The sequence below is a fragment of the Trachurus trachurus genome (assembly GCF_905171665.1).
Source record: "Trachurus trachurus genome assembly, chromosome: 7".
In the NCBI taxonomy this organism is placed as follows: domain Eukaryota; kingdom Metazoa; phylum Chordata; class Actinopteri; order Carangiformes; family Carangidae; genus Trachurus; species Trachurus trachurus.
In genome coordinates, this window is record NC_139901.1 from 29,682,878 (window position 1) to 29,699,650 (window position 16,773).

The 16,773-nt window shown below is 40.3% G+C and overlaps 1 protein-coding gene across 1 annotated transcript in view; it reads right to left on the bottom strand.

Moving 5' to 3' along the window:
* The window catches only part of cacna1fa (calcium channel, voltage-dependent, L type, alpha 1F subunit a), a gene marked incomplete at its 3' end in the record, with an annotated part of 34,650 nt that extends 18,645 nt beyond the window's left edge, over positions 1-16,005 (bottom strand). The window contains exons 1-23 of the mRNA XM_083974670.1: positions 15,820-16,005; positions 15,015-15,119; positions 13,123-13,262; positions 12,858-13,003; positions 11,240-11,392; positions 9,762-9,958; positions 9,470-9,573; positions 8,700-8,842; positions 8,469-8,537; positions 8,317-8,383; positions 8,174-8,200; positions 6,902-7,062; positions 6,096-6,321; positions 4,851-5,058; positions 3,541-3,661; positions 3,349-3,421; positions 2,543-2,606; positions 2,400-2,457; positions 2,204-2,300; positions 1,251-1,380; positions 1,089-1,148; positions 897-1,003; positions 708-795 (exon numbers count right to left, since the gene is read on the bottom strand). Coding sequence (XP_083830796.1) covers positions 708-795; positions 897-1,003; positions 1,089-1,148; positions 1,251-1,380; positions 2,204-2,300; positions 2,400-2,457; positions 2,543-2,606; positions 3,349-3,421; positions 3,541-3,661; positions 4,851-5,058; positions 6,096-6,321; positions 6,902-7,062; positions 8,174-8,200; positions 8,317-8,383; positions 8,469-8,537; positions 8,700-8,842; positions 9,470-9,573; positions 9,762-9,958; positions 11,240-11,392; positions 12,858-13,003; positions 13,123-13,262; positions 15,015-15,119; positions 15,820-15,972 — 2,697 coding nt within the window. The 5' untranslated portion in view covers positions 15,973-16,005. The remainder of the gene's footprint in view (positions 1-707; positions 796-896; positions 1,004-1,088; positions 1,149-1,250; positions 1,381-2,203; positions 2,301-2,399; positions 2,458-2,542; positions 2,607-3,348; positions 3,422-3,540; positions 3,662-4,850; positions 5,059-6,095; positions 6,322-6,901; positions 7,063-8,173; positions 8,201-8,316; positions 8,384-8,468; positions 8,538-8,699; positions 8,843-9,469; positions 9,574-9,761; positions 9,959-11,239; positions 11,393-12,857; positions 13,004-13,122; positions 13,263-15,014; positions 15,120-15,819) is intronic.
* Between the last annotated feature and the right edge of the window lie 768 nt (positions 16,006-16,773).

The window sequence follows — 16,773 nt, forward strand, 5'->3', positions numbered from 1 at the left end:
ATATATGGGGAATAACGGGAATATATGGGAATAAACAGGAATATATGGGGAATAACGGGAATATATGGGGAATAACGGGAATATATGGGAATAAACGGGAATATATGGGAATATGTGGGGAATAACGGGAATATGTGGGAATAACAGGAATATATGGGAATAAACGGGAATATATGGGAATAAACGGGAATATATGGGAATAAATGGGAATATATGGGAATTAGAAGGAATATATGGGAATAAACGGGAATATATGGGGAATAACGGGAATATATGGGAATAACGGGAATATATGGGGAATAACAGGAATATATGGGAATAAACGGGAATATATGGGAATTAACAGGAATATATGGGAATTAACGGGAATATATGGGGAATAACGGGAATATATGGGAATATATGGGAATAAACGGGAATATATGGGAATTAACAGGGGGTGGGGGTCATGTTTTTTGTATTATTTTGCATGGATGTCTGCTTATTACAAAACAAAATATTTACATTTATGTTTGGATAAGATACAGTTTGTTTAAATTATCCCCAATTTCCAGTTGATTCCCATAAATTCCCATAATTCCCATGGAAAGTTTCCAATTTGGAATATTTGGAAAGTTTCTGGTAATTTACCGGAAATTTACTGGAACTTTTCCGCCCCTTTGCAACCCTATTTATATTTATATTTAATAAACAGAAGAAGAATCTACCTTTAATCCTTTGGCTCTGTTGATGGCTCGAAGAGGCCTGAGCACTCGCAACACTCGGAGAATCTTCACCACGGAGATCGCACTCGAACTGGGAGCAGCAAGGATTTACAGGAATCAAAAAAGGCTTTTTGATAAATAAACAATGATCAGCATTAATGTGTAATAAAGAGAACAAGTTCATCCACTCACTGCAGGAAGAAGGAGGTGAGCGACACACCGACGACCAGCAGGTCCAGGAGGTTGAAGGCGTTCCTGCAGAAGGAGCCGCTGTGGAGAAAAGCTCCGTAGACCGTCATCTACACGACAAGAGGAAGAAGCTGTTAGGAACTTTTATCTAGTGAAAACATAACTTTCCATTTAATTTAGTCTATTTCTATTCACCTTCAGTACGATCTCCACTGTGAACACCGATGTGAACACGTAATCTGCATAACCGAGCACCTGAGGAAAAACAAAAATTAGAATGAGAATGAATGTTTCTAGTCATGAAGGCGATGATGATGAGCAGGTTGATGTGATGAGATATGATGCTGTCGGCCTTACTATGTTCCTGAATGAATGGGATTTGATTGGATCCTCAGCAGCCAGGGAAATACTACTGAGGATGATGAAGATGAGGATGAAGTTGGTGAAGTAGGGGTGATGGATGAGGTTGTGGCAGGCGACTCGCAAACTGAGAATTCAAAGGGAAATGAGAGAAGTGAATGAGAAACGTGGAGAGTTTGTAGGTTTCCATAGTGTTATAGGGCCTTAAAGGGATAGTTCAACATTTTGGCAAATTGGCCCATTGCCATAATCCCTATAGTTTTAGCAGTAGGTTTGTTACCTTTAATTGTCGGTGCAAGCTGTTTTTAGAACGGCGCAGCAGAGCCGCGAGCTGCTCAGAGCTACGCTACGGAGGCTCATGGGATTTCTTGGTTTTCCTCATCGAACTCATCAAATACACAATCCAACAACTCCAAAACGCTCTGGTGGACAAGTTGTGACCTGCACATTCACCACGCTATGAGATGAAGGCAACGCGCATCAGCGGTTTTGCATGAATTTACCTCTAAAACAACTCTGTCTGGTAACGCTCTGTTATTATCTCATAGCGTGGTGAATGTGCAGGTCACAACTTGTCCACCAGAGCGTTTTGGAGTTTGATGAGGAAAACCAAGAAATCCCATGAGCCTCTGTAGCGTAGCTCTGAGCAGCTTGCGTCTCTGCTCCGCCGTTCTTAAAATAGCTTGCACCGACAATTAAAGGTAACGAACCTACTGCTATGACTATAGGGATTATGGCAATGGGCTAATTTGCCAAAATGTTTAACTATCCCTTTAACAGCATCAACAATTGCTTATTCACCAGTCCCCCGCAGGGGCAACAACCCTTTTTTATTGGTTTAATGTTAAAATCAGCAACATAGCAATAGCAAAACTTACAAATAGCTCATTTAAAGAGTGAGATTAATCTCATTAGGTTCGTAATATACAATATGTAAATCTTCAGATTACCAGTTTTTCTTCCCGAGAATGAAGAAGGAGCTTCCATCAGGGATCGGTACAATCTTCTCTTTAGGCCCCGAGAACTCAGGCTTCAGCGGAGCCACTCCTGCAGTGAAATAAACGACAAACAACAAACAATAAACATATATAAGGAGACAGTTTACGTCTTAACGAGCAGGTCTAACTTCTCTGCCGAGTCTCTCACCCTCGAGTCCCTCGATGGCTCTCAGCTCCTCGTTTTCCGCCCAGTCGTCCTCCTCGTTCTACGGACAGATCACGAGATCAGCTGAGATCTTTAATTTTTTATGAATGACGGAGAAAAATATCAAACATTTAAACATTATCTACCCCTGCGTCCTCATCTTCTTTATCTTCATCGTCATCCCACTCTTCCTCCTCTTCCTTTTTCTCCCTGAAAAAAAACAGATACCAGGAAATGATTGTTAAAGGAATAGTTCACTCAAAATTGAAATTTCACTCATTATCTACTCACCCTCATGTCGACTAAGGGCTGGGAGAAGTCCTCTGTGGCTTCTCTGAGTTACAGGGGGTCTCGGCGTAGCAGTGCATGTCCATATAACGGTTGCAAATGGATACCAACTGTATTCGTAACAAAAAGACACACCAAAAAACATCCAAATACCTCCATGCTGCTCGTATGTAATGTCCGTCTTGTATTGAAGCCCCGAAATGCGAAATCTCGCGAGATTTGCTCCGGCGATTACTGACGCCGGCACAAATCGTGCGAGATTTGGACGGACCAGGAAGAGGAGCTTCCGCTGCAAACAAGCTTGAAATATAGACTTATTTAATTTTTTCGGAACAATTTCGCATTTCGGGGCTTCAATACAAGACTGACATTACATACGAGCAGCATGGAGGTATTTGGATGTTTTTTGGTGTGTCTTTTTGTTACGAAGACAGTTGGTATCCATTTGCAACCGTTATATGGACATGCACTGCTACGCCGAGACCCCCTGTAACTCAGAGAAGCCACGGAGGACTCTGAAACTTCTCCCAGCCCTTAGTCGACATGAGGATGAGTAGATAATGAGTGAAATTTTAATTTTGGGTGAACTATTCTTTTAAGCAAAGTTGGAAATGTCTGCAGCAGGAAACACAACAAGGATCTGTTATAAATATCTCTGACTTACTCTACTTCTTTCTTTCCGCCGCCTCCTGCTAAGTTGTCCACGGCGATAGCCAAGAAGACGTTGAGCAGGATGTCTGATCGTAGCGTTAAGGAGTTGTGCACGTTTTGTTTTTACTAAAGACTAATGTTAATCTGAAGTAGCTGGATCAGAAAGAAACATGTGGTTGTTGATAATTTCTTAGGAAAAGGATACAGTTACCGCAGACGAACAGGATGACGAAGTAAATGCACACCACCATGTTGGGGAAGATGGGTCCTCCATAGGCCATGATGCCGTCGTACATGACGGCGTTCCAGTCCTCTCCGGTGAGGATCTGCAACCACAGAGAGGAAGGAGAGAGAGCTGTAACAACTCACACGACGTGATGAATAAAAAGCAGCATGTGAGATGTAACTGCTTGTGCTAATTGGGAGTAGGAGTTCCCGAGTGATAGGTCACTGTTTTCAAAGAACAAGTCTTCACGATGTTACTGCGAAAACTCCTTAACAACCTATCTTTACATTGTTTTTTTTTTTCATTTAAAATATTTTAGCATTTCAGACCATACAGGTTTGAGCAAACACACTCAAAAACTAAGAGTGGATTTTTTGAAGAGTTTTTTGTGTCGCTGATCAGAAGCACACAGTTTTTTGACTATGCTGTGCCATTGTATGTATTGTTTTTCTTTTATTGATTTGGGAAATGTGTTTTTTGTTTTTGTTTTTTTCCAAAGAATTTCATCTTTTGTTTAGTTTTCAACAATAGAAAGTCAATCACCCCATCTAAACTCTACAGAATGGGCCTGTTAGCTAATAATTTATGTTGGAAATGTCAAGGAACATACTTGCATGCTATTTGGGAGTGTAAATTCATTAACCCATTCTGGGAAAAAGTGCTTGAATATATAGGGAAATGGGTGGGGTTAACAATACCGATATCACCAAGATTGTGCCTACTGGGAGACCAAACAGAACTGCCCAATATACCAAAATATAACCTGTAGTGATAAAGTTAGGGGTTGTTACAGCTGCTCGAATGATTCTCAGAGTATGGAAAAGTACATCCTCTCCAGATGTTAAAAAATGGATAGAGGTAATGTTGGAGGTTGTATCATATGAACACATGTTAGCCAGAATCAATGATGATGTGGATAATTTCAAGAGGTCATGGGAACCGCTTTCTCAAATGTGACAATGTGATGACTGACTGCACTGATGTGAATGTAACTGATGAATGTTTAGATTGGTTGTTTCAAATATGAGCATTTATCATGGGCCGTTATATACCTGAAAACAATACTGTCTGTTTGTATATGTTTACATAAAAAATAAAATAAAAAACTTTAATGACAAAAAAAACCAATAGAAAGTCAAAGAAATAAACCTTGGTTTTCAGTGGAAACTTCATTTGTCGTTTCATGTGTGCATGTGTGTATGAATGGGTGAATGTGATGTACCGTAAAGCGCTTTGGGTATCGTTCAGGTATAGTAAAGCGCTATACAGTATAAATAAATATAAATCACCTGGAAACATGTGAGCAGAGCCTGAGGGAAGGAATCGAAGGTGCTTCTCTTCATCTGCGTCTCGTCAAAGTTGAATTTGCCTCCAAACAGCTGCATGCCCAGCAGAGCGAAGATGATGAGGAAGAGGAAGAGCAGCAGCAGCAGGGAGCAGATAGCTTTCATGGAGTTGAGCAGCGAGTTGACCAGATCGGATAAAGCCGCCCAGTGCCTGCAATCAACAACGGAGCGATGAATACAACTCAGGACATCGCCAGAGATGGACAGAGTACTACACGACCCCAGTACTTGAGTAAGAGTACAAATACTACTGGTCAAAATTTACTCCGTTACAAGTAAAAGTAGCTCAGTCGACATGTTACTCAAGTAAGAGTAAAAAAGTACTTGCTTTTAAAGGTAAAAACCAAGCCTATTTTTTAGGCCTTTTCTCGAAAATTGCATATCCATAATAAAATGAGTATATCTCTGCAACCACAAGGTCTATTTGAATACTTTTGGTGTCATAGTAAAGGGAAGAAATTGAGGAATTGCTGAGATGTGTAAATATCAGTATATCTGTTACTGGTGAAGAGTAAATGAAGATGACACACAGAAAAAAAATAATAAAATTAATATTCGCCTAAAAAAAAAAATCATATTTTTGATGAGTGCCCTTTAGAATAATGCTAATGAAGCTCAAACTCTCTATAAAATCATTGTACAACATATGAACATTGTCTCTGCAGTGGTTGATTCTGATTAATTGAAGCAGGACAAAATTATTGAGATTTTACTACAAAATATTCAGGCGAACTTTCGAAAATGTCCATTTTTGGCACAGCTTGGAACCACCTGCCACTATAAACCATTGTTTAATCTTTATTTTCACACAATTTGCATAAACTAACTGAACAAGAATCAACCAGGACTAAATAAGAATTGCATTCTCAGAAACAAGAGTAAAAAGGTCCTTAACTCTTTGAAACCAGCTGCACTGATGTGCTGCTTTTAGGGGTTAGGGTTTCCTTCTTTGACAAACACAGCTTGTGTCCAATAGGATTTTAGGAAAAAAAAAGAAAAAAAAAGAGCAGACCTGAAAGTAACGAGTACTTTTCAGCCTTCCTGGAAATTAACTCGAACAAATCCTCTGGATATGTACTTAAATACAGTACTCAAGTAAATTTACTCCGTTACTGTCCACCACTGGACATCGTACATGAGTTGTTAATCTGTTGTTGTTGTGCTCGAGCTCTGTCGTGTGTGTGTTACCGTGTCATTTTGAAGATCCTGAGCAGTCGGATGCAGCGCAGCACGGAGATGCCGATGGGCGGGATGACTTCCATCTCGACGAGCAGCGTCTCCAGGATGCCGCCGCACACCACGAAGCAGTCGAAGCGGTTGAACAGCGCCATGAAGTAGATCTGCAGGCCGAAGGCGTACATCTTCATCAGCATCTCCAGCGTGAAGAGCAGCAGCAGGATCTTGTTGGCTCGCTCTGCAAGAAACCAAGAAGAGGAGGAGTCAGGTAGGTCGGGACAAGGTCTGACGAGTAGGAATGTCACAGTTACTTGTTTTCACAATTAATCGCGGTATTAGACGCCACAATTAATTGATCGTAAAGATTCCTAAATACCGTCACTTTCCGAAAAAGATTATGTCGGAACTATATCGGCAGATGTGGCGCCAAAGTAAAGGAAGATGCACGAATACTGGTCCATTTATCTTAAGTAACACTGAATTGGTGGGAATTTAAATGCTAGCGTGTCATTTGTAATTTAAAAAAATGATAAAATGAACTTAAACTTTTGGTATAAATGACAATTAGTGACTTAAATATTTCAAACACTGTCCCCGGGGGATTAACAGCTGGTCCCATATTAAGAGATTAGTAATGTAATTATATTTTGACTATATTTGATTTTACGCATTCAAAATCTTGTGAAATTTATTGATGCATAATAATCAGGATAATCGTAATACCGTGATTATTTTTCTGACAATAATCGTACCAAGAAAATCTATAATCGTAACATCCCTACTGACGAGAACATTAAAGTGTGTTTTTTTTTTTTTACCTTGCATTTCTGTGAGCCACTTCGGTTGCCCATAATGCTCGGAGGCGCTGGCCACCGTGTTGAGAAACACCAGCAGAAGAACCAGCCAGTAGAAGTTTGTGGTTTTAACGGCCACACGACAGTTCTTCCTCATGGTGTGATTGAGCTGACACAGCTGGTCACTGACGGAAGAGAGAAGCAGAAAATCAAAGACACAAAGTTAATGATGCATATTTGTCCAGATGTAGGTTTGTAGACCTAAGTGTTGATGCATTTAAAAAAAATATCACCATAGAGGTTTTATTTAAATGTTAACTGTGTTGTCAGTTTTGTGTAAAATGCTCACGAAAGAAGTGGAGCCATATTTATCCTATGTTGCACTACAAAGTCATAATCCATCCATAACTTTTACACTTTATCAACTCAGCAGCTCTGGACAAATGTTATGATTAAAGGAACAGTATGTAAGAAATCTAAAGCAAACAGTCATAAAATCATCCTAATATGTCACAGAGACTCAGGAATAATGTTGATATAACATACTGAACTCACCGACAACAATAGTACAACCAGAATATTCGCATTAAAATTATTTTTTTTTGCGGACCGAAAATCATGTTTATGTTTTGAATTTACATTTTGGCATCTGTCGCCACCCAGCGCTCTCTCCCAATCACAGCGCCAGTGGCATTTCAGCATCTGGGTTGCCAGATAAAACAAGCTTCAATTGAGATTGTGGAAAAAAAAAGATTGTTTACTTTTATCTGTAATTATGGTCATATTTCCTTGATATCACACGGTAGAAATAGGCGGCTTGTCGCTCTGCCGTTTGATACACCGCTTGCTGTTGTGAGCATGTAGCCTAGTTAGTTTGAGCTGCAGCTAAAGCTAAAGCTAAAGGGAGGAATTACAAAGTGAGAGTTAGAAAAGAGGGAGGAAATGTGGCGAAATGGAGCCGATGGCAAATTAAGTGATGGTGAACGTGTGGAGCGGTTCTTGTCGTTTATTCTGCGGTAGAACGTCTCATATGTTGGCTCATCTACGGCGTGAAGAACACGTTTGAGACTGACTATGTGAGTGAGCAGAGCAGAGGTTAGCGCGTCGCTATCTGGCAACCTCGAATCTGAAACAACGCGCTGATGTGTTTTGAATTCGACACAATTCAACAGTTTCGGCCACATTCTTACATACAGCTCCTTTAAAACAATAAAATGTTATAAATTACATACAATCCATTATTATTTCCCAACTTTAAGAGAGACGCAGATGTTCTTCATCACATGAACAACTTACCAGAAGCTGTTGGCCATCATCTTTGCCCTGAGACGACAAGAAAGAGGAAGAGAGAAGATTAATAAACAGTTTTAAATCACTTCCTGTCTGTGTGTGTGTCAATAAAACGTTGAATCTATGTCGTTGTTTCTCTGTTGTCTCACATGAGAGAGGCGCAGAAGCCGTTGTCATCGTCCAGGTAGGCGATATCATCATCAGAGTCGGACTCGGCTGGATACGAGAACGAGGAGTTAGAGAGAATCACAACAGATAAAACACACACTGAAACCAGGCGGTGACATCAGCTGCAACGTACCTCCACCGTCCTCGGTCTGTTTGTACCAGCCGAACTTCTTCATCATCTTCTTCTTAGCGATCGCAGCGCCTTCAGAAACAAACGCACACCGATTATGTGTAAAATGCACAGCTGTAGAGTGTGTGTGTGTGTGTGTGTGTGTGTGTGTGTGTGTGTGTGTGTGTGTGTGTGTGTGTGTGTGTGTGTGTGTGTGTGTGTGTGTGTGTGTTAGTGTGTGCGTTTAACACCAACGTTTGTTTCCTTCTTCGTCCACGTCCTCGGCCTCGATCAGCCAGTCCATGTAGCCGATCATGTCCTCCTGCATCTGTTTGCTCTCCTGCGCCTTCTGCAGCTCGCCACGCGCCACCGCCTTCTCTCTTTCTTTGGAGAACTCTCTGTGCACATAATATAAACACATACAAATGCTTAAAGGGATAGTTTAACATTTTGGCAAATTGGCCCATTGCCATAATCCCTATAGTTTTAGCAGTAGGTTCGTTACCGTTAATTGTCGGTGCAAGCGATTTTTAGAACGGGCAGAGCAGAGCCGCGAGCTGCTCAGAGCTACGCTACGGAGGCTAATGGGATTTCTAGGTTTCTCTCATCAAACTCATCAAATACACAATCCAACAACTCCAAAACGCTCTGGTGGACAAGTTGTGACCTGCACATTCACCACACTATGAGATAATAACAGAACGTTACGAGATGGAGTTGTTTTAGAGGTAAATTCATGCAAAACCGCTGATACACGTTCATGTTTAGGGGCAGTGTTTCAGCAAGCAGTCTCTGCATTTGCCAATTTGCGAAAAATGTTGAACTATCCCTTTAAGAAACTTAGAATAACTTAGAGGAGAAATGCACTTTTCAGTTTTATCCCAATGTGACAGGAAGTGGAGAACTGCAGTGAACCAGAATCAGAACCAAAATAATATTTTACTGTCATTGCCGGACGGTGCAATCAAATTGTGGTAGAAGCTCCCGAACAACAAATAACAACAGAGAGAGCAGTGACAACTCACCCGCTCAACACACCCAATACAAGATTGATGATGAAAAATGACCCAAAAATGACCAGAGAGACAAAGTAGATCCATGGAATCTCGTGGCCGATGGCGTCGTTCATCTGTGGAGGGAGACAGAGAGAAAGTGTGAGTCAAAAATAAACTGCAGCAGATCTAAGAAAAGGTATTTTCAAGATTCAAGATAGCGTTGTGAGTTTAATTTTTACATGTGCTCATTTATTTCTGGAGATTTTCCCATCGTGGGACGAATAAACAAATATCGTGTGTGTGTGTGTGTGTGTGTGTGTACCCAGTAGAGCACGTCTGTCCAGCCCTCCATGGTGATGCACTGGAACACCGTCAGCATGGCGAAGAAAATATTGTCAAAGTTTGTGATCCCGCCGTTGGGACCCTCCCACTTCCCCCTGCACTCGGTCCCGTTGGTGACACAGAAGCGCCCGCTCCCGGCGAACGCACACGGCGTGGGGTCGTCCTCAACCATGAGGCCTGGAAAAAAAAAATAAAAAAAATAATAAAAACGCAGCACAAAGGCAGTGAGAGAAACGTTTAATTTCCCTTAATTGGAAAAACGCTGATGCACAAAGAATTGGAAGATGGATTAAAGAGATGGCATCAAACATGACCTTTTATAAGTTTTTTAAGACGTAATGTTTGTTAATTTGCTTCAGCAGGAGGAGGCTCTGAGGGAGTAGAATGTGTGATATAATGTCTTGAAATTCATCATATAACTGGTATCAGTATTACTAATTTTTTAGTACTACTTGCTTGCTACTGCTTTTTATCATCTGAGGAACATATCAAAAGTTAGATGTTTCCTGTCTCAGTCAGACTCTGAAAAACTGGTTCATGCTTTTATTTCCAGTAGACTGGATTACTGCAATGCCCTTTTTGCTGGATTGAATAAGCAGACAGTAAATAAACTCCAGTTTATTCAAAATGCTGCAGCCAGAGTACTAACGAAAACCAAAAGGTTCGAGCACATCACTCCCATTTTATCATCTCTTCATTGGCTCCCAGTAAAACAAAGAATTGATTGTAAGATACTTCTTATTGTTTTTAAATGTTGTAATGGCTTGGCTCCCTCTTATGTTGTTGACATGCTCACCGAATACACAGCGGAGAGATCACTTAGATCATCTGATAAGGAGCTCCTCATTATACCCAGAATCAACTCCAAATCAGCTCATGGTCCTACTCTCTGGAATTCTCTTCCACATGAGCTACGGTCTGCTACAACAATGCCTTCTTTTAAAAGCAAACTAAAAACATATTTTTTCACAAGCTTTTAGTCATGTTTAAAGAGTGTGTTTTATTTCTGTCTTGTTTGCTTTTGCTTTTTATTATTATTATCTCCCTTTTTAAATGATGATAATAATACATTCTTGTGTGATTTTATAATGTCCTAATTTTTTTTTTTTATATATGTAATATTTCTTATCCTATATGCCATTTTATGTTATACACTGTATCTCTATTTTAACTTTTTGAAGCACATTGAGTTTACGCTTGTCGTATGAAATGTGCTATATAAATAAATGCTTTTTGCTTTATTTTCATCTTATTTTTATAGTTTTAATGTTTTACTTATTTAGTGAGGGAAAGAGAAGAAGGGAGGGAGAATAGGGAGAAAAAGTTTGCTCTGTTTCTTGCTTGTAAGAATGTCTTGTTTGATTTGCTGTAAATTGCAAACAAAAACTAAAACACATGCTTAAAAAAAAAAAAAAAGGCAGTGAGTGTGGAGAAAGTGTAGCAGTGTGCTTTGAAGACCTGTGCTCATGAAGTAGCAGGTCTTGTGCATCCTGCCGATGAAGAGCTCCAGGCCGATGATGGCGTAGATGATGATGACGAACATGACCAGCATACCGATGTGGAGCAGCGGCACCATGGCTTTCATGATGGAGTTCAACACAATCTGTAAACCTGATGAGGCAAACAACAACACACATTTTTGTTTTTTTCAGTTGTGCATGACGGAGAGACCACACACACTCAGCACCAGATCTTCCTCCAGAGGGGACTGTGAGGTGCCGTTCAGACGTAGCCACATAGGCCAAAACTCCCTAACTGTTAAAGGGATAGTAGCATTTTTTTAAAGTGGGGTTGTATGATCTACAAATAGCCCCTAAGTACTTTAATTGCAGTAGAAGACTCTCTGCACTCCTCCCGTTAGCAACGCCAGCCCATAATAGCCCTGCCCAGAGATTTACAACATACAGTGCTGTGAACAGACCCAAAGAAACGGCCTATTTTCGCGGCCTAAAAGAGGTTTTACCTGAAAAAAAATACACAGTTCCATTGTTCGCTATAATATAATTTTTTCCAGCCCTTCAAAGTGCAGGAAAAACACAGTTTTTATTTGGAGCTAACCAACTGCTGATCTGCGGGCGCTAACCCTGAGCGGAGGGATATGTGAGTTGGTTAGGTCCAAATAAAAACTGTGTTTTTCCTGCACTTTGAGGGGCTGGAAAAAAATATATTATAGCGAACAATGGAACTGTGTATTTTTTTTCAGGTAAAACCTCTTTTAGGCCGTGAAAATAGGCTGTTTCTTTGGGTCCATTCACAACACTGTATGTTGTAAATCTCTGGGCAGGGCTATTATGGGCTGGCGTTGCTAACGGGAGGAGTGCAGAGAGTCTTCTACTGCAATTAAAGTACTTAGGGGCTATTTGTAGATCATACAACCCCACTTTAAAAAAAATTCTACTATCCCTTTAAAGGCAGCACATGTTGGAATAGTCTCCCAACCCCGATTAGAGACAGTCCTACTTTTAATGCATTCAAAAAACAGCTTAAAGAATTGTTACTGTCTCACCAAATCTGCACCCATGAATGAAATATTGACTAGCACTTTAATACAGTACTACTGCAGCCCTTATTTTTTTTACCGTATCCTATTCTGTATTGTAATTTTATTGTGTATTTGCGGCTAATTTTCATTTTTTTCTTATATTTATGCAGAAAACAATGCCATGCAGCGCTGCATGGGATTGTTCTCTGTTTTCTTATTTCTTATCTTTTACTGATATACTGTAAATGCTGCTAGTACTCTGTCCTCTCTTATATTTATGCAGGTTGCTATCTGTTTTTCTTATTGTTGTTACTGCTGCTAATACTATGTTTTTTCATACTTATGCAGGTAGCTTCCTACTGTTATCTTTTTGTATGGTATGTCTGTCCGTCTTTAAATGTGAGGACTACAGATGGAAATTAGCTTTGAGCTAAATCCAGTATATTTACATGACGTGATGCGTGCGTCACAAATTGTTCATTAATGTGCACTGTCCTTGTCAAATAAACAATAAATGAAATAAAATGAAATGTTTAGTGAAGCACAGCGGCTGCAGAGACACACACACAAAGAAAAGAAACCACAAAAACGCACTCGGCACTCCAGAGACGAGTCGAAGAGGTCGTAACACCCTGAACGCCCTGAGCGCTTTGACGTCCAGGCCGCCGGGTTTTCCTGCAGCGTGATGAGCCTCTCCGGGCTTATGGTCCGTCATGGCCTCTGCTATCACACTGAACAACCTGCACAGACACACACACACACAAATAAGCTGTTGTTGACAGTCTCTTTTCTTTCTCTGTATGAATGACAGGCAGACAGGCAGAGCAGTTGTTGATGGACGTCGTGACAAAAAAAATACCCGACAATGACGATGACGAAATCGAGCAAGTTCCATCCGCTGCGTATGTAGGCGCTGGGGTGCATGACTAAACCGTAGGCGAGGATTTTAGTGAAGGTCTCGATGGTGAAGATGACGAGGAAGACGTACTCGACTTGTTCCTGAGAAGAAAAGAAGGCGTGTGTGGGGGGAGGAAAGAGTTTATTGCAAAATTGGAACAACCTTTTTTAAATGTTAGTCGCAGCGAGTGCTGAAGAAAATGTCAAGTGATCTTCCTGGTAAAAATAAAGACATTTTTTATTTGTTGTTGGTTGCTACTTCCTTTGCATCACATGTGTTGTCATCATTAAAGAGCCGACTGCAGTGGCTTCCTAACCTCTTAACCCAGTGCCTAACACAAGCTTAAGCCTGTAACTGAATCCTTTTTCTGTAACTTCAGCTTAATGCTTCTTATCACTGCAACAACACTGACACCGGGGCTTCACCTGAGGCTGCCAGAATAATAATCCACGCATCGTGTGCTGCTTTCGGTGTAAAAACCAACTGATATTCACATTGAAACTGTGTAAAGTTAATGCATAAATTGTTTGATTGATAATATTCACTTAGATTAGTTTCCTATAAGGAAGTGAATCTTTAAGTGTCAGGCCATCTCCTCAGTGAAATCCAATAAAGGGATAAACATCTATCCTGCTCCAAGTCTCCATGTCTGTGCGTGTGTTACAGTAATTTGCATGTGGATGCATGTGTGTCTGTTTGTTACTTTAATATTAAAACCACTTCAAATAAAACTCAGTCATCTGATCATTTTTACTCCCTGGATGTAACTGCGTAAGAATCATTTTAAGCCGTTCAGTGACATTAAAACACAACCCGACGATGTGACGTAAATACAGAAAGCTGCAGCTGTGAGGAGAGAAGAGAAAAACACTTCTCAGTTTTTAGTTTCAACATCGAGTATTTTCGTGTTTAACAGTTTGAAATGATCAGAAACCAGAAGAGGATGGAGAGACGGAGAGAGAAGAGGGGAGAGGGGGTGAGAAGAAGGGAGGAGAGGCAGATGGTTGGAGTTTAAGTCAGTCATGATCCCTGACAGGGTCACCTCACCGAGGTCACAGCACAACTTTTGCCCCCTCTAATACCATTACCACCCCGCACAGCACCGTTCACCTCTCACTGACTGACTGCTGCTACCTCCTCTCTGAATCGAACAGCCGTCCTCTCAACTTTTCATCAACTGTTTAAACTTTATAATGTGCACAGTGTCCTCGAATAACCCAGAGGACGAAGGACAGAGAGTTCAGGAGAAGTTTTTAATTTATGACTTGGAAAAGAGAAACGTAGAAACAAGTGAAATGTAAAAATAAATCTGCTCCCTTTTGTTATCATTGTGAATATTTTGTTAATTAAATAAGAATTTATGTTTCCAACAGTCAAAGACGAGACTTTGTGCTGTTCTTATTGCAACCCCTCATGTTTTTCTCCTCATCCTCTCATTGATTGATACAGGTATCGATCACTGACAAAAATGTGAAGCTTGGATATAAAAATCTGCAGAGCTTTATTTTTCAGTTTCCTGTTTTCATTTCTAATTTATGTAGATATATACGTTTTGGTCCATGTGTGTTGTGATGGATGCTCTAACTGTGTTGGTTTCTGTTGCTACAGACACAAAGACTCTGGAGTAAATAAACTGGGAAACTGTTTCTGGGTTGAAACACGTTGGTGACATGAAAAAAATCCGTCAAAAATCAGTGATATCTTCAGTTCTGTATATAATCATATGGTGACTAGATCAGGTTGTTGTTTTCCCCTGTGTGACACAACATCCTCACAACTTTTATTTGAACCTTACTTATGTTTTCTTTCCTTTCAGAATAAATCTGTAGTTAAATTTGTTGTTAAAAACTCACCAGTTGGTGATTGGTAGCATTGGAGTCGTCATCGGGGTACGGCTTGGTGACACCCATGGCCACACAGTTGGCAAAGATGGCGAGTAGAATGAAAATATCAAAGGGCTTGAGGAGGAAGTTAAGGATATAAATTCATCAACACATGACACACACATACATACATTCTTACTTTCTTTCTTTTACTAAAAGCCTACCGTAAATTAGGGATAGGAGTTGGAAACTAGCATTACACTGCAAAAACTCAAAATCTTTCCAACAATATTTGTCTTATTTCTTGTCAAAATGTCTCATTTCTAGTCAAAACTAATCTCTTTCCACTTAAACTAAGACTCATCACCTAAAAATTAACTTGTTTTTAGATCATTTTCACTTGTTTCAAGTAGAAAAATCTGCCAGTGAAATAAAGTTTTTTGAGCTTGTAATAAGGAAGAAAAACTTGCTCCACTATCAGATTTTTCTACTTAATTCAAGTGAAAATATGTTTGTAAAAAGTAAAAAGTGTCTAAAAACAAGCTACTTTTTTAAAAATGTGATGAGTCTTATTTTAAGTATAATGAGATTTGTTTTGACTAGAAATTACATTTTTGACTAAAAATAAGACAAATATTCTCAGTAAGATTTTGAGTTTTTGCAGTGTAGCTATAATCTCTGTATGCAGAACATCAGTCACATTGACTTGTTTGTAACAAGTGGAATTGTCACTAATATGTTAATCTGCATTGTCCCTATCAAATAAACTAAACTGAATTGAATTGAATACACTTTTGTATGAATGTGCACAGACACAGACGCTATAAAAAGGATATTTCCACTCCACCAGGGCCAGCGCTGCCATGCGGATGGGGTTGCTGAGGGTGAGGCAGCAGAGGGCTCGGGGGGCCCTGAGGGCAGACTTGTTCGCCTGCATCGCCTTCTTGGCCCCCCCTCCCCTTTTCCTGGCCGAGCCAGTGGACCCCATGGTGTCCGTCTTGCCCGCTTCGCCCCCGGGCGGGGCATCTGCTGAAAAAACATACAGCTGTGATGTTAATATGGATGTAAAATTTGGATATTAGAGGGTTAGAGGTTAGAGAAAATCAAAATCTAACTTATAAACAAGAGCAAACACTTGTATGTGTATATAATGTAGCCTATGTATAATTACTGCATTGCTAATATCTGCACACATTTTATTATCCACCATAATGAGGGGAGGATTTAACAGGAGGCTGCAGGTATTCTCTCTCCTGAAGGCCTCAGAGTCATATAAGACCAGATGTGACCTACTTCTTTATTGGGAGCCGTGTGGCACTTAGCCCAGCACTATCCCCAAGTAGGCCCATGGACACCTGTTGACGAGGCCCTGCACACACACTGAATAAGCCTGTGGGTACATGAACTATCTCAGCCATGAAAAACCTACAGAGGAGCCAAAAATATGTGCAGATATGAGCTGACAGTGACCCAGCTATTGAGAAAATGACGCCAGCTGTCCATTATCTAATGAATGTAAAAGTAGAAGTAGGTAGAAAACACCTTTACCTACCAGTGTGACCCGTGTTTAACCATTATTATCACTCACACGCTGTATCTTTATATGAAAATGCCATCGACCCCTACTTTCTACAGCTCCTATTCAACGTATGGATTTTTACAGTGTATATTGTGTCTAACGTGTAACCTCAACGCAAAGGTGCACAGTGTAGGCTACAATCGTGCAGGTATATAAACTTCAGAGACTCTACCTTTCTTTGCAGGATCCATGTTCGCAGTTTAACACCAC